The sequence below is a fragment of the Pristis pectinata genome, chromosome 19 (assembly GCF_009764475.1).
Source record: "Pristis pectinata isolate sPriPec2 chromosome 19, sPriPec2.1.pri, whole genome shotgun sequence".
In the NCBI taxonomy this organism is placed as follows: Eukaryota; Metazoa; Chordata; class Chondrichthyes; order Rhinopristiformes; family Pristidae; genus Pristis; species Pristis pectinata.
The window spans coordinates 11,219,808-11,237,992 of NC_067423.1; the positions used below are offsets into that span (position 1 = coordinate 11,219,808).

Consider the following 18,185-nt stretch of genomic DNA (forward strand, 5'->3'; position numbering starts at 1 on the left):
AGCGGGGATGGGGAGTATGTTTCTGTGCAGTGATTTAGACGCCGGGGCAACGTGCCTGTCTCTGCGCAGCGGCGATGGGGGGGGGGGCATGTGTCTGTGCAATGGGTTAGACGTCTGCACTACGTGTCAGCGCTGCATGTCTCTGTGCAGCGGGGGGGGGGTGGGGTGAGGTGCATGTTCCTATGCAGCGGGGGTGAGGAGCATGTTTCTGTGCACTGAGTGAGACGATTGTGCTACGTGTCTGCGCTGCATGCCTATGCGGTGGGCTATATCTGGCCAGCTCCGAGCCCAGCCAGAGCCTCCCCTTGCGCGGGTCACGTGGTGCGAGCCGCCGCTGCTGTAAGATGGCGGCTGCGTTACCCGAGAGAAGGGCGCTGACTTACTGCGTCTATAAATGGTCCAGCTACTCGTCCACTTATGTCCCGGAGTAAGTATCTGGTTTGGCTTCCGAATGTTTGTCGATTAAATGCGCACCATCTCACCCCACCCTCCCTTGTTAAAGGACTCCGGTCCGCTGCTTGATCGCCATCTCCTGTGGGCCCAGCAGCCGTTGAAGCCTCGGCCTCGATTATTGCTCAAGGCCGCTCTAAGCTTCAGCCACCCTGGGCTGCAGGGCGATTGGTGGGAGGGGTAGAGCGACTTTAGCCTTTTTTAAAAAAAAATCAAAATGTTATTCCAGATGTTACAGCGGAGTTAAACGTTAAATTGGTCGTGCAGCCTATGTTGGGAGAGGGCTGCTGTAATTATTTGCACGTTTTATGCTTCATCCCAAACCCGATATATTACACAGGTACCGTAGGGAAAAAAAAGTGCAGCGATTTATTAGAGCATGTCCATGCTGAGGAAGTTCTCCACTTTCTGCCGCTGGCAGGATTGACTGGGGCTTTAAGTCTCTGCCCATCTACCTCAGTATTTTCCCTTTCATCGCTCCTGCAACAGCACCAGTGCTGATGATATAGTGCAACAGGCAGTTCCTTGAATTGCTGTAATGACTTAACGAAATGACCAGGTTATCTGCCTTCCTCGTGTGTATCTTAAAGCTTAACAATCAAGTGAAAGTGAAGAGGTATTTTAGTAGCAAAACACACAAAATGCTGGAGGAACTCAGCAGGTCAGGCAGCATCTATGGAGAGAAATAAACAGTCGACGTTTTGGGTTGAGACTCTTTATCAAGACTGAAAAGGAAGAGGGCAGAAGCTGGAATAAGAAGGTTGGGGGAGGAGTACATGCAGGCAGGTGAGAGGTGAGGCCAGGTGAGAGGTGGAGGGTGGGGAGAAAGAAACTGAGGTGATGGGTGGAAGAGGCAAAGGGCTGATGATGGAGGAATCTGGTGGGAGAGGGCGGTGGACTGGAATAAAGGGAAGTGGGGAATGGATAGGTCATGAGGGAGCTTGTTGAACATGCCCTTTGGAACAAAAAGGGAGATTTGGAATTGGTTCTTATTTGTTTCATTTTATCACTGTGTAGTGGGACAACTTGAATGAGTGATTTTTTAATTGGTTGACCTTTTTCTACATTTATGGCATGTTATGTAACTTTTGATTATATTTAAAAAAATGTTTCAGCCTTGGATCAGTCGTTTCAGTGAGCACTTGTAATGTGTTGAAAGTAGTACAAAACTTTAGAAAGGTTGCAATTGATATTATTGTTTACACATGATCTTTGTAATGTGTCAGGTATCAGTAAATACTGTCAGCCTCTCCAAATATTTGGGAATGTTAGATCTGCAGTATCTTGTAGCATATAAAAACAGCATTATTGTTAAACACAGTTTGTGAAATTATGTGGTGGGTGAATCCTCTTTCTTTGTTTTAACAACTGAACTGAGTTTGGCATGTTCAGTGTGATTTCTGTAATTCTTGGATGTGCCCATGAGCTAAAGCTCAATAGAATATTGAAATATTCTGAATGATTAAAACTGTGTGAAAAGCTAATGAATTGGTTTTTTTTAAAATGCATAAGATTGATGCTGGATCTTCATAGAATAGTGCCATTTTGATCATGGCTCTTTTTTTAAATTTTGAAGTATCAAATTGCTTTTGAGTGCCACAGTTAAACCTGCTTCTACAGTACAGTGGATTCCAGATAATAACTGAAATATTGACCTGAAATTTTGACTGACTGTTTTCTTCATCGTCAGTGCTTAACTTGAATATTCTGTCTTTTATTTCGCACAAATGATCTGATCCTCAGTATGGAGAGCAAATAGTCGTATAATTAACTCCCCTGAACAATTGAGCATCATTGTTCATTAGTATAGTTGAAACTGATGTATTTTGCTTTCCCTCGCAGATCAAACCTATGTATTAGTGCCAAAAATTATTTATTACTGTTTCATGAATTCAAACACCAACTATGCTCAGCTCAGGTTTTCCTAATTGTTAGTGCTGTAAATACTTTTTGTTTCTTCAGTTTGTTGATTATACTGTTAATCACCAAAGAATACAAGGCTTTAATATATGGCAACATTTAAAGGTGCAACAATAACTCAATGTTTTGCTAATTTTCTTGGAGAAACTGCTTGAAATAAAGACTGGAATAAAAACAGAAAATGACTTAACATTAGGGTTATTTTGCTTTTTGTTACATCTACCTTATTTAGATGAGCTTTCAATATTTAGCCAGATTTTAATGTGGAAATATTTATTCAGTTTGAGCTTTAATTCCTCAGTAGTAGCATAAAGTATATGTGGTTCATTGACAAGATTGATTTCTTTTCCCAAGAGAGAACGAGGCTGAGTGTGATCTGATAAAATTATACAAGGTGTAGATAGTCAGAATCTTCAAGAAGGCATAGGTTGAAGAGGAAGGAGATTTCAAGGGGATCTTGTGAGTAAGTTTTGTTTTACAGAGAGAGTGGTTGCTCTCTGGAACTTGCTGCAGGAGGAGGTGGTAGAGTCAGATACAATCACTACATTTAAGAGACATTTAGACAGGAATTACATAGGTAAGGCACAATGGGTATGGATTTAATGTGAGATTAGTGTAGATGGGCAAACAGTTGGCATGGATGTGGTGGGCTGAAGCACCCATTTCTGTTCTGTACAACTCTACAATAACCTATTCATTGATGGTCTGGTTGGAAACACTGCATTCTGGAGATACCTCATTGCTTATCATGATTGCTTAGATAGTTTTCTGAAAGACATTGTTGCAATGTAGACTTTTTAGGGTCCCATTACAATTTGAAAGAACAATTGCTTATTTCCCCACTTTAATGGTTATTATAATTGGAATCAGGATTATTGTCACTGACAAAAGATTCTGCAGATGCTGGAATCTGGAGGAACTCAGCAGATCGGGCAGCATCTATGGAGAGAAATAAACAGTTGACACTTGGGTTGAGACCCTTCATTAGGACTGGAAAGGAAAAGGACAGAAGCCAGAACAAGATCAAGGGAGGGGGAGGAGTACAGGCAGGCAGGTGATAGTGAGTTCAGGTGAGAAAGGGAAGGTCGGTAGGTAGGTGGGTGGGTGGGGGAAGGGTTATTAAAGGGAGTAATGTAGGAAGCTGAGATGATGGGTAGAAGAGGCAAACAGCTGAAGGAGGAGGAGTCTGGTGGGAGAGGGCAGTGGACCATGGATTGAAGGAAAGGTGGGGGGAGGGGGCCTCAGGAGTGAGGAAAGAAAAAAGCAAGGGGGAAGGAAGGGTAAAAAAGGGGGAGAAGAGGGGAGGAGTTACCAGAAGTTCGAGAAATTGATTTTGAGGCCATTGGGTTGGAGACTACCAAGGTGGAATATGTGGTGTTGTTCCTCCAACCTGCGTCTGGCCTTAGCGTGGCAGCAGAGGAGGCCATGGATGGACATGTCAGTATGAGAGTGGGATGTGGAAATGAAGTGGGTGGCCACCAGGAGATCATTGTTTTTGCGGTGGACGGAGTGAAGGTGCTTAATGAAGCAGTCACCCAATCTGCGTTGGGTCTCACTGATGTAGAGGAGGCCTCACCTGGAGGGACTGTCTTGGGCCCCGAATGGTGGTGAGGGAGGATATTATTATCAGTGACTTGCATGCCATGAAATTTGTTGTTTTGCAGCAGTAGTACAGTGCAAAGACATAAAAATTACTATAAATTCCAAAATAGTGCAAAAAAAACCGAAGAAATAACATTGTAGCTGTGGCCTTGATGAAATTATTTTGAATTTATGTATTTCTACATGCTTTTGAGGAATGAAAGAGCTTTTTTTATTTACTTACTGCTTTGTTTAACAAAGTTGCAAATGCTTCCCTTAATTATGTTTTGTAGAGGGGCAAGCACGGTTGATATGAGGGGCATTTTGCTTGCAACAACTTTCAACGTACACAATTGACTTTGTGGATTGAGACAAATTGCATTGCACTTAATAAGGTGTATTCTTTAGAAGAAATTAAAAATTGGAGAAATGTTTCTGTGGGATGGTTTACTTCATTTTATGCTTCAAGTTCTTTTCTGCTTCATACCAAGTGAATATTAATGAGCCTCTTTCACAGTGCATTTCAAAATGGGCAGCAGGCAAATGCACTTGGTCCATCCAACATCAATCTCTCAGTTTAAAAACAGTTGGCTTTAGTAACTTTCATAATATTGATTAGCTTTGGAGAAAATACCTCAGTGAATATGTTTTAATTGTTGTACAAATGAAAATTTCCTGAAGTGCACAGGAAAAATTAGCAGAGACCCACAATACAAGTTGCCACCATAGGTTCAGAGAAAAACAAGGTAAAATGAAATTTTTGTTGGAGGAAGGAAAGATGAATTGGAGTTGAAAAATCCCCTTGAAAGGTTACATTAGAGGCTGAAATAAGGCTTGATTTTCAGATATTGAGGAAATCAAGGGACATGGGGTTAGCGCAGGAAAATGGTGAGGTAAATAATAGCCACGATCTGCTACGCTGGACCGAGACAAGGGTTGAAATTGGCAACTGCTTCAAGTACTTATAACTTACATACCAGCGCCAGTGGTCTTACTGAAATAATTCTGTATATGTTTATGTATTTGTCCATTGGCAAAGGTACAGATGAGGAAGAGGAATAGGCCATTCAGCTCCTGAAACTTGCTCTGTCATTTGATAAGATCATTGCTTTTGAGCAACCACTGAGGTGGTTGGCACTCTGCTCACAACTTCCAACAAACAGCAATAATTTTGGGATAGGTTGGAGAATAAAAACAGAAAATACTGGAACTACTCAGTAGATCAGGCTGCATTTGTGAGAAAAGAAACAGTTGACATTTCTGATGAAGGGGCTTTGACAGATGCAGCCTGACCTGAGTATTTCCAGAATTTAGTGTTTTTATTTTAGATTTCCAGCATCTGCGGTTTTTATTGATTTTCATTTGTGTTGAGAGAAAATCCTTCATTATTTAAAATAGTACTCTGGAATCTTCATTGCCTGAGTCTATGAATTTATGTAACCATCTGTCTATTTCAAAGGGAATGTTGAAAGTAACTTTCCAATAAGGATGTATAGTTTTGTTAGGAGATTGAAGGTGTTTGTCCCCAAATTTATTTTTAAGTTTTAAGTTGTGCAGAAAGGTCTTGAGCACGTGAGGAGGCTTTGGGTTCTGTGTGAACTCTTTCCTCTCCTTGTGTAATACCTTTGGTCACTTTGAGGCCTTCTCATGCCTTTGGAAATGCTTATTTCTGTTAATTCTGTATTGTATGGTCTGATCAGTTTTGCACATAGATTTTGGAGTGAGGTTTGATCTCTCAAACCTTGAATTCAGCTCCTGTTTTTATGCTGGGCAATATATTTGAAAGTAGAGATGATGAAGGGAAAACATCCAGAGGTGGCACCCATTGATAAAGGGTATGGCTGATTTGAAGAGGAAAGTGATAGTTTAATGAGAGATCGTCCATTAAGTTTGAAGCTTTTGCATTGCACCCTTTTAACAGTCAGACATGATGCTTGTGGCACATATATTAGAAAAAAAAATTCATGTTTCAATAGTCATGCATTCTGATATCTGTGTACCTGAGAAGAATGAGAGATTAATCCTGGTAAATTGCTATGGTGGCTGGAAATAGTGGAGATTTCCAAGTAGGAGGTTGGTAGTGATATTAATTTTACTCCACTTTTGCATAACTCTATAAACTTTTTAATAACTCTTGCATTGAAGATCAGAAATAAAGTGCAAACGAGAACAGATCATGCAGCATTTGTGGAGATGGAAATTGATTTCATGTTTCATTTTGACCTTTTCACAAAACTGGGGAATGTTATTGTTGAGGTTTTGGGCAAGAGTGAAGGAAGTGAAAGTTCAGGGGGCTGATCCAAGATTGTATTGAAAGCACAAGTGATAAAATAACAAGGAATGTTGATAACTATTTACATAATGCTTATAATACTGGAAAGTGTCTCACCACAGTTCCCATGAGCATGATCAGACTAATCTCACAACAGTTGGTCTTTTAATGAAGTTTTATGCTTCACATTTTGACAAATGAGCCGAATACCAAGTTGTTTCTATCTGCATTCTCTCAGCAATGTACAACAGTGATGAACTCCTTCCAGTGTATTGCTGGTAACCTGCATCTTTGACTGATATGGAGCTTGACCTAAGGCAAAGCAGTCTTGAGATGAGACAAGTCATGAGTCAAAAAGTGAGCTATGGTTTCTTGACTACACTATGTATTTCTTAAGCTATAATATAAAGTTTAAGAAATTGCAGTTTTCAATAGTTGAATTAAATTAAATAGATAATGACGCACCATTATCCATGGAAATTCTTTTATCATTTGCCATACATTAGTAATTAGTGCAAGGATACATTAGTAATTGCATAAAACTATAAAACTAGTCAACTAAGTGCAGTAGTTGAGAATTTCTTAGAAAAATAACTTCACATGGAAGCACTAGCACGTACCAACAATCATTAGATTTGAAATGGCAATTTTTAACTGTATTGAATGTATAGGGTAACTCTAAATTACTTTTTCTGCAGTGGCATATACATTTGTACCTTGTTAAACCCATTTTTGGTGGCTATTGAGAATGGAGATATTGTGTCCCTGGAGGGTATTCTTACTCTGTATTACATTTGGTCTGAGTAAAAGAACATTCTTTTAACTTGCTGCATTACCAAGTTCTTGGAAGTGTTTCTTTAAGTCGTGCCATTAAATTGCTATGTCATGTGTATCAAAATCATAAAGTTAAGTGCTCAATGTTAATTTTCATTTCATGAGCTCTTCTGTGTCGATGTATTGAACTTGGAACTAGGATGTATAGGTTTATTGATGTGCCATGGAAAGCATCCTATCTGGATGCATCAGGCTTGGCCTGGCAACTGCTCTGCCCAGGACAGCAAGAAACTGCAGAGAGTTGTGGATACAGCCCAGCAAATCACGGAAACCAGCCTCTCCTCTGTGGACTCTGTTCATACTTCTCAGTGAAAGTAGCCAGCGTAATCAAAGACCCCACCCACCTAGTTCATTCTCTCTTCTCCCCTCTCCCATCAGGCAGAAGATAAAGGAGTCTGAGGGCACATACCACCAGGCTCAAGGATAGCTTCTATCCCACTGTTGTAAGACTATTGGACAGTTACCTTGTACAACGAGATGGACTCTTGATCTCACAATCTACCTTACGACCTTGCACCTTATTGTCTACCTGCACTGCACTTCCTCTGTAGCTGTGACACTTCACTCAATAGCACAACATGGCTATTACAGAGACATGGCTGATATCAGGGCAGGAATGGATATTGAATATTCCTGGTTTTCAGTGTTTTAAAAGGGATGGGGGGGGGGAGAAGAGGAGGAGGGGTGGCGATACTGGTCAGGGACACTGTTACAGCTGCAGAAAGGGTAGATAATGTAGAAGGATCCTCTCTAGAGTCAATATGGATGGAAGTTAGGAAGCAGAAAGGGGCAGTTACCCTCCTGGGAGTATTCTATAGGCCCCCCGGTAGCAGTAGGGATACTGAGGAGCAGATTGGGAGGCAGCTTTCAGGAAGATGTGAAAATAACAGTGTTATTATAATGGGAGACTTCAACTTTCCAAATATTGATTGGCACCTACTTAGTGCCAAAGGTTTAGATGGGGCGGAGTTTGTTAAGTGTATCCAGGACGGACTCCTGACACAGTATGTTGACAGGCTGACGAGAGGGAATGCCATATTAGATCTAGTTTTAGGTAATGAACCAGGTCAGGTGACATCTATCGGTGGGTGAGCATTTGGGGGACAGTGATCATTGCTTCATAACCTTTAGAATTGTCATGGACAGGGATAGGAGCAAAGAGGACGGGAAGATATTTAATTGGGGGAAGGCGAATTATGAGGCTATAAGGCGAGAATTTGGGAGTGTAAATTGGGGTGACATTTTTGAAGGGAAACGTACAATGGAGATGTGGTCGATGTTCAGGGATCTTTGGCAGGATGTTAGGGATAAATTTGTCCCGGTGAGGCAGAGAAGGAATGGCAGGGTGAAGGAACCGTGGGTGACGAGAGAGGTGGAACAACTAGTTAGGAAGAAGGCGGCAGCATACATAAGGTGTAAGCAGCAAGGATCAGACAGGGCTCGTGAGGAATATAGAGTAGCAAGGAAGGAACTTAAGAAAGGGCTGAGGAGAGCGAGAAGGGGACATGAAAAGGCTTTGGCGAGTAGGGTTAAGGAGAATCCCAAGGCTTTTTTCTCATGCGTGAAGAGCAGAAGGATGGCTAGAGTAAAGGTAGGTCCGATTAAAGACAAAGGCGGGAAGATGTGCTTGGAAGCTATGGAAGTGGCTGAGATTCTCAATGAATACTTCTCTTCAGTATTCACCAGGGAGAGGGGTCTTGATGCTGAGGACAATGTTGGTAAGGGTAATGTTCTAGAGTATGTAGATATCAAGAGAGAGGATGTGTTGGAATTGTTAGAAAATATTAAGACAGTTAAGTCCCCGGGGCCTGACGGAATATTCCCCAGGCTGCTTCGTGAGGCGAGGGAGGAGATTGCTGAACCATTGGTTAAGATCTTTGAGTCCTCATTGTCAACAGGGATGGTACCAGAGGATTGGAGGGTGGCGAATGTTGTCCCCTTATTCAAAAAAGGTAGTAGGGATAGTCCAGGGAATTACAGACCAGTGAGCCTTGCGTCTGTGGTGGGTAAGCTGTTAGAAGGGATCCTAAGAGAGAGGATCTATGAGCATTTAGAGAATCATGGACTGATCAGGGACAGCCAGCATGGCTTTGTGAAGGGAAGATCTTGCCTCACAAGCCTGATAGGGTTCTTTGAGGAGGTGATCAGGAAGATTGATGAGGGTAGTGCAGTGGATGTGGTCTACATGGATTTTAGTAAGGCGTTTGATAAGGTTCCACATGGTAGGCTTCTTCAGAAGGTCATAGGCCAAGGGATCCAGGGAGGCTTGGCAGTGTGGATTCAGAATTGGCTTGCCTGTAGAAAGCAGAGGGTTGTGGTGGAGGGAGTGCATTCGGATTGGAGGGCTGTGACTAGTGGTGTCCCACAGGGATTGGTTCTGGGACCTCTAGTTTTTGTGATATTTATTAATGACTTAGGTGAGGGGGTGGAAGGGTGGGTTAGCAAGTTTGCAGATGAGACAAAGATCGGTGGTGTTGTGGATAGTGTGGAGGGCTATCGAAGCTTACAGAGGATGCAGAGCTGGGTTGACAACTGGCAGATGGAGTTCAATTGAGAGAAGTGTGAGATTATACACTTTGGAAGGACAAACTCCAAGGTGGGGTACAAGGTAAATGGCAGGATTCTGGGCAGTGTAGAGGAGCAGAGGGATCTGGGGGTTCATATCCACGGATCACTGAAAGTTGCCTCATAGGTGGCTAGGGTAGTTAAGAAAGCTTATGGGATGTTAGCTTTCATAAGTCATGGAATCGAGTTTAAGAGCCGTGAAGTGATGCAGCTTTACAAAACTCTGGTTAGGCCACACTTAGAGTACTGTGTCCAGTTCTGGTCACCTCATTATAGGAAGGATGTGGAGGCGTTGGAAAGAGTGCAGAGGAGATTTACCAGGATGCTGCCTGGATTAGAGAGTATGGATTATGAGGAGAGACTGAAGGAGCTAGGGCTGTTCTCAATGGAGAGAAGGAGGATGAGGGGAGACATGATCGAGGTATACAAGATATTAAGAGGAATAGATAGAGTGGACAGCCAGCACCTCTTTCCCAGGGCACCAGTGCTCAATACAAGAGGACATGGCTTTAAAGTAATGGGTGGGAAATTCAAAGGAGATGTCGGGGGGAGGTTTTTCACCCAGAGAATGGTTGGTGCATAGAATGCGCTGCCTGGGGTGGTGGTGGAGGTGGATACGTTGGTCAAGTTCAAGAGATTGTTAGATAAGCATATGGAGGAATTTAAGATAGAGGGATATGTGGGAGGAAGGGGTTAGATAGTCTTAGGTGTGGCTTGAAGGGCAGCACAATATGGTGGGCCAAAGGGCCTGTATTGTGCTGTCTTGTTCTATGGTTCTGTATTCTGTCATTGTTCTTACCCTGCACTACCTCAATGCACTGTGTAATGAATTGATCTGTAGAAACGGTATGCAAGACAAGTTTTTCACTGTGGATCGGTATAAGTTCCAATAATAAACCAATACCAATCCCTGGGTTATGAACACCCGACTACCCAGAAGGACTCCCCCACGTATGAACGAGCTCCCATAATATTAAATTCAGAAGTCAAACACTGCAATACAGTGGAGGTATGGTAATCGCATTTTGTGATTTTTGTGTATTTTCTGACTAATGGACAAAATCAGGGACGTCCATAAGAATGGAACCCATAAGTTATCCAGGGATGGTCAGTAATCACCATCTCCTTTTGTTACAGACAGCATGAATAGAAGTTGAAGATAGTTAAGTGGTTCCAGATGAGAAAGACTGTTTTGGCTTGGGTTATTCCATCTAGAGACCTACTATATTTCAGCATCCAATTTCTTGGATTCCCAGTTTAATTTTTACTACTGTTCCTGTAAACTATTCCATATGTTGAGTACTCTGTGTGAGGAACAATTTCCCACTATCAGTCCATTTATATTTTCATTAAATTTAAATCATTTCACTTACAATTCAAATTTAATACTGTAATTAGATTTCCTTTTATATTCTTGTGCTCTGCATTTTCAACACATCTGCCAATGCTTTATCAACTTAAGATTTGTCAAAATTGATGAGTGTCTTCATCTCTACTTCAGTATCATTTTTCAAGTTTGTATTTGGTCTCTTTTGTTTTGAGCATCTAAAACGAAGACATTTGTGAGTTTGAGATGGTAGGAGCCCCTGACCCAAGAAGTCTTGTACTTCCATTTCCAGACTTCAGCAGAATTTGTGGTAAACTTCCTTTTTTTCCCCCCTATTGATGGAATTATCTTAACCAAAAGCAAATTAGGATTTTTCTCTAAATTTAAAAAAATCTAAGTGATCATTGTTGTACTGCTTTTCATTTCCTTTGGACTTCATTTTCTTCGTGAGACAGTCTTTTTGCTGATGAGTCTATACTGAAGACTCCGAGGTATAATTTTAATCAAAATTCTTTTATATTTTAAATTTTTAAAAATTTTATTTAAAGCGTGGTAATAGGCCCTTCTGGCTTAACGAGTCCACGCCGCCCATTTTTTTAAACCCAAATTAACCTACCTGTACGTCTTTGGAATGTGAGAGGAAACCGGAGCTCCCAGAGGAAACCCACGCAGACACGGGAGAACGTACAAACTCCTTACAGACAGTGACGGGAGTCGAACCCTGATCACTGGCGCTGTAATAGCGTCGCGCTACCGTGCCGCCCAATTTTGAACAGTACTGTTTTCATTCCATGTGAAAATAATACAATGGATCTGCAATTACCCATACTTTTGTTTATTAACTGAATCTGTTGAAATACACTGGTATTACTTCATTGTTTGACTCTGTGCTGATCTCTTTCTTGGATGTTCCCCAAAGTGTGAGCTGTGTAGCTTGCCTAAATTAAAACAGTTTTATTATGAGTATTTCATGGCCTTTTATTTACTTTGATCATTGATTTTTTTTTTGCATAAATTATTTGTCAGGTGAGGTCTGTTCCTTGTTATACCCTAGGTTTGATGATTAAAGTTGCTTAATGTTAAATACATGATGTCATGGAATTGAATTGAAATTACCTGCTTGGTTACTGTAAAAGTATTACCATCATAAGACGTTTTTATGTATCTAAGCGATAAATTTCACTGCTAAACTATTTGAATGCACGTGAGAAGCAAGATTGATTTTTAGTGTGCTGTAATATTGCATGTGTGGTCGTTTATAGCTTTGGTTAATGTTTAATAATTTCAAAAAGCATTTATTTCAGTTCAGCAATGAGTGAAATGTGTTTTACATGAAAGTTGCTTTTAATGCTGCAACTTTGACAGTTCAGAATGTGTGGAAGGCTCAAAGCTAAGAGGAGCAAATGATCACTGGTGCAACTTAAACAGCTGGTGCGATTTTTAAACTTTTTATCAACATAAGGTTTTTGTTATGGAGCAGCTGTAAATACATTTCAATATTTAATCAACGTATTTAGAAATGCTTGTTTCCAGTGGCTGCACTCTGCTAGAAAGGTTAGGAAAAAATGTGTGGATAGACATGAGTAATTGAAATAGCTGTCTTTTAAAGTGAGCATTTTGGATGTGATTCTTGAAATTTAGTAGTTATCTATTGGGAGATGTTCTTGTGTGAGAATATATTACTTAATTTTCCAGTATAGGTAGTCCTCATCTTACTGAAGTATGTGTTCCTGCAAAACTATCCATGACAAGATTTTTCCATAATACAAAACCCTAATTCCCATTGAATCCCACGTTATAAGTGGAGAGGCGTTCCTTCAACAAGTTTCTTTTGCTCTCACCGTTAATGATGAGTACTGCAGCTGCTGGTTCACTGCTGCGAGCCACTTAAGAGTTTTGCCTTGGAAGCCGACAAGGCAATCTTTTCATGTGGCCAGCAGCTACATTTGGAGACACAGTTGACTGCAGATGCTTATCACTTTTCAGCATTCAGTTTGAATAGAGAGATCCCTATATTTGATAGGTGTTTGAAAGTACAAGATAGTTTCGTGAGCTAACTCGCAAATAATCGTGGTTATGTTGGTTTACAACTTGCACTTGCTGGTCATGTTTGATTCATCTTGAGGGTAAATAATATGGAAAGCTCTTGGGTTGGAGGAAGCTGCTTGACAGCAAAATTAATCTGCCACGCTTAAAACCTCCACATTATCTGAATACGCATCAAGAAATGCGGAAAATTAAAAATGGACTTCCACATTTTGAGTTTTTGTTTCATGTTCTTCTCCCCCCCCACATAAGTTCCATGAGGGAGAATTTCCGTAACCCAAATGGCCGTAACCCTGGAGTTGCCTGTATTGGTTTATAGGTAGAGTAGATCAATGACAATAACTTGTGGTTTCATTCGGAATAAGTTTATTCCTAGTTACTAAGGCCAGAAAAATGAAAACATAGTTCTTTTAATTATGTCAGTATATACATAACTTGGGGCAAGACAGTCCAGTTCATTCAGTTTATATGCTCTAAAGGTCTAGTTTACTGAGTTTTGTATGTTCTGTGTTCTAAAAGGAGCAATTCACTTGCACTTGTAGTTTAGTGTATTTCATTCGGTGCACCCAGTGTGATCTCCTTTACATAAAAGAATCAAGTGGCAATTACATGACCACTTTGCAGAACGTATCCATTCAGCCTGCTAGACTAACCCTGAGGTACAAGTCAGCTGTGTTTGGTCTCTTGTATTGCTGAACAATAATGCATCAAAGTAAGCTTAGGGACAAGATCTTATCTTCCATCTGGCCAGTTGCAGCCCTATTGACTTCATCCTGAATGTAGCAATTTAGGGAAATTGTCCTTCTGTTTTTTTTCTTCTGTGCTGGTTGTGGTGTTCCTTTTTGTTTTGGACTGTTTCTTTTATTTTTATCTCAGCTGCTTAAAAACGTGGAAACATTGGGGTGTGGAGGGTAGAAAGAAAATCAGTGCTGGTGTTGGCTATTTGGCTTTTCAAGACTTCTTTTTCTTTTTAGTATGATCATGGCTGATCCTTTTTCTCAAAATCATACCCCACCCCCATGCCCCTTGATGTCTTTTGAGTCCAGAAATCTTTCTGTCCTTGAATGTATTCAGCAACTTGCTCCCTCAGTAGAATTTCACAGGTTCACCACCCTCTGAGTAAAGAAATTTCTCTTTCTCAGTCCAGACTGTCTTGCTTCATATCCTGATATTGAACACTTGTTAATAACAACCCAGTCAGAATTCTGCATGTTTCAATAAGATTCTCTCTCATTCTTGTTAAAGTTTAATGAATACAACCATATTTGACTGAATTTCTCCTAGTACGACAGTTCTGTCATCCCAGGAATTACACTGCACTCTCTGTGGAAAGAATATCCTTCCTCAAGTAAAGAGACATTAAACTGCAGACATAATCCAGGTCTGGTCTCATGATGCCATGAATAATTGTAATATGACATGCTTGTGTCTGTGCTCCTGCAGGAAGGCCAACATACCACTGGTGATGTTAACTGCTTGCTGCACCTGCTGGTTTGGTTTCGGTGACTGGTATCAGAACATGTTGGTCTCGTTGCACATCAACATTTCCTCATCTCTCACCATTTAGATTGTATCTGCCTTTCTGTTTTTGTTCCTGAGGTGGCTAACTGCTTTTATCCACATTGTACTGCACTTGTATACTTGCCAATTCACTCAAATTTTCTCAATTGGCTTGAATCCTTTTCATCTTCCTCAACCCCACCCAGCTTTGTGTCCTGGACAAATTGAGAAATATTGCATTTGGTTCCTTTTATCCAAAAAAATTAACGTATAATAGTAAATAGCTGGGTCCCAAGCACTGATCCTGGCAGTAAACCAATAACCACCTTGAAAAGGATGAAATTCTTCCTTCTGTTAAGCAATTTTCAGTCATACTTGTTACTCCTCCCAGTATGTCTAATGTTTTGGAGGGTGACAATGAATGTATCCACTATATTTCCATGGTACTTTGCTGATTAGTCTTGGACTTGAAACTTCCCTGCTGAGTGATTCCAGATTTTCTGTATCAATTCCTCCATTTGTAACTGTAGCAGGTCTTTATTTTTTTCCTTTTACACATTTAGAAGCTTTCATGGCTCGCTTTTGTGCTTTTGGAAGTTTACTTTTGTTCAGTTTTCCTTTGTGCTTTTGCTTCAGAAAGGAACGTGTAACTGTTGCATTTCGCTAATTATAGAATGAAGGAGTCCATCTTGAAGCTAAATGAAAACTTCTACCATGTCATCATTACAGCAGAACAAGATTATTAACTAACGCTGGACAACACCCAATCCAGGATAGCCTGTACCACAGTTAGTGTATCAACAAACTGGTCGAAGAAATCCATCCCACACAAACTTCAGGAATTCATCTTCCACACTATCATTACAAATTTGGTTTGACTGGTCTAAATCTAGATGAAAATCATGCATTATTCATACCCTTACTACAGACATCTATAACTTCCTTTTTGATCCTGTTGCCGACTTTACCACTAGTGTTTTGGATGCTTGTAGACAGCTCCAACCCAATGGTTTTTTTTCTGTCCCAAGTGGGTTTTTTAGCTCGACCCAGACTGATACTCCATCTTGATTTTGTGAGCCAATGTTTTCTCAGTATTTCTCTGCTGTCATCCTCTACTAACATTGCCTGTCCTTTTTGCTTATCCTTCCTGCATAGCTTGCATCTGGCATTAAAATAATTGTACACCATCAGTAAATTAATCCCTTATAATATTTAATGAAAATGTAAACCTAGATGGATTTTATTTCAATTAGGGCAGCACGGTAGCGTAGAGGTTAGCTCGACGCTATTACAGTGCCAGTGGTCCGGGTTCAATTCCTGTTGCTGTCTGTAAGGAGTTTGTATGTTCTCCCCGTGTGTGTTGGTTTCCTCTGGGTGTTCCGGTTTCCTCCCACATTCTAAAGACGTACAAGTAGGTTAAAATGGGCGGTGTAGAGTTGTTAGGTTGGAAGGGCCTGTTACTATACTGTATAATTAAAGTTTTAAATATCACAGGATATTCAGCCCCCAGTTTTGCTCAATGTAGGACCACGTCTCTAGAATGGAAACTATATCAATTTACATTGATTGGTGCTATGATTTCGTTTATCTTATTAGTATTGTTTTTCTCGATGTAATGCTGTTGATTCAGATTCCTGTTCCAAATTAAAACCTACTTCTCCCACGCAAACCTTTGAGCCATGCGTTCATATCCCTGATCCTGTTAGCCCTGTACCGGTTGTTACCTTGGTAACTTTGATCTGTGCCCTATTACAGACATTTTCTCCCACCTCTTGCTGTAATTTTAAATAAGCTTGTTTTCCCAATTTCCAGTTCTGATGTAGGGTCCTTGGCTTGGAAGAGTTCATTCTGTTTTTCACTCCACTAATTCTGATTGCCTACTGAGTGTTTCCAGTATTTTCTGTTTTTCCTTAAAGTTGGATGTATTCTTTCCATAAGGAAGAAGTTTTTCTCTGCCGAATGAATTATATAAGGTGAAATGTCTTAAGCAGCTAAATGAGTATTGGGCAGAAGGATGTTATAAAGTGTGCCTTAGAGGGTAGAGAGATGTAGAAGAGAGTTTCACCTCTTTCATGTTCTGCACTTGACCATCAACGAAATACGGTAAGTACTGAACTTCAGTTAGGGAAGCAGGATTGAAACATTGTGGGCCAAGGTAGCTGAAAGGTTGTCTATCAAAAGTGGAGTCATTAAAATTGGGAATGCACTGGAGGTCAATAAGGAAGGAATGTCAGCATCTGAGGCTTGGAATTTAAATACATTTTCACTCGTATGAATAGGGAAATGTTTCTGCCCTAATTACAAGTGAATATTCTCATGCGTTAACAAAGAACAATACAGCACTGGACAGGCCGTTGGGCCCATGATGTTGTGCCAATCTTGATGCCAATGTATACCAAATGTTCTCCTCCTGTGTATCATACATATCCCACCATTCCCTTCATATTCACGTGTCTATCCGAAAGCCTCTTAAATTCCACCAAACTGCTTGGTTCCACCGCTACCCTGGTAACCCATTCCAGGCACCTACCACTCTCTGTGTATATAAAAAAAAATTGCCTCATGTTGCCTTTATACTCCTTTCTCCCACCACACACACGCCATTACAGCATGTCTTCTGGTATGTGACATTTCTACACTGGGGAAAGGATTCAGATTGTTTACCCTATTTATGCCTCATAATTTTAAAAACCTTTATCATTGCCTCCACTCTAGGGAGAACAACCCAAGTTTGTCTAATCTTTCCTTTAGTTCATACCCTCCAATGCAGGCAGCATCCTGGTAAACTTCCTCTGCACCCGTTCCACAGTCTCCACATCCTTCCTATAATGGGCAAACAGAACTACACATAATACTCCTTGTGTGGTATAGCTGCAGCATGACTTCCTTAACTTCCCTACCAATGAAAGCAGACATTCCATATACCACCTTTACCACCTAATCCACTTGAGTAGCCACTTTCTTGTGATCAGTGAACTATGGACCTGAAAACAAAGATCCCTCTACCTCAATGGTATTAAGGGGCCTACCGTTAACTACATATTTTCTCCTTTCATTTGTCCTCACACTTGCCGGGATTAAACTCCATCTGCCACTTATCTGCCCATATCTGTAACGATCTATATCCTACTGTATTCTTTGGTCTTTTGCACTGTCCACAACTCCACCCATCTGCAAATTTGCTAATCCACCCATCTACATTTTCATCCAAATCATTGATATGTATCACAAACAACAGAGGTCCCAGCACTGATCGTGGCGGAACACCACTGGTCACAGACCTCCAGCTAGAAGAGCAGCCTTCTGCCCTTTCTCTCTGTCTTCTATGGGCAAGTCAGTTCTGAATCCAAACTTGCAATTCGCCCTGGATTCTGTGCATCTTCATCTTCTGAATCAACCTACTGTGAGGGACCTCATGAAATGCCTTTGCAAAGTCGATGAAGATAACGTCCATTGCCTTGCCCTCATCAGGTATCTTTGTCAGCTCCTCAAAAAACACAATCAAGTTTGTAAAGCATAACATGCCCCGCACAAAGCCCTGGTAACTGTCCCTAATCAGGCCATGCCTTTCCAAATGTGCGTAAATCCCATCACTCGGTATCCTCTGCAATGGCTTCCCTACCACTGACTTGAAGCTCACTGGCCTATAATTAACTGGATTATCTGGATTTACCTCCTTGAACAAACATT

The 18,185-nt window shown here is 40.9% G+C and overlaps 1 protein-coding gene across 3 annotated transcripts in view; it reads left to right on the plus strand.

Moving 5' to 3' along the window:
* Positions 1-288: 288 nt before the first annotated feature.
* The window catches only part of mkln1 (muskelin 1, intracellular mediator containing kelch motifs), a 133,217-nt gene continuing 115,320 nt past the window's right edge, over positions 289-18,185 (plus strand). For all 3 annotated transcript variants that reach the window (XM_052034089.1, XM_052034091.1, XM_052034090.1), the window contains exon 1: positions 289-427. In XM_052034089.1, coding sequence (XP_051890049.1) covers positions 345-427 — 83 coding nt within the window. In that variant the 5' untranslated portion in view covers positions 289-344. The remainder of the gene's footprint in view (positions 428-18,185) is intronic.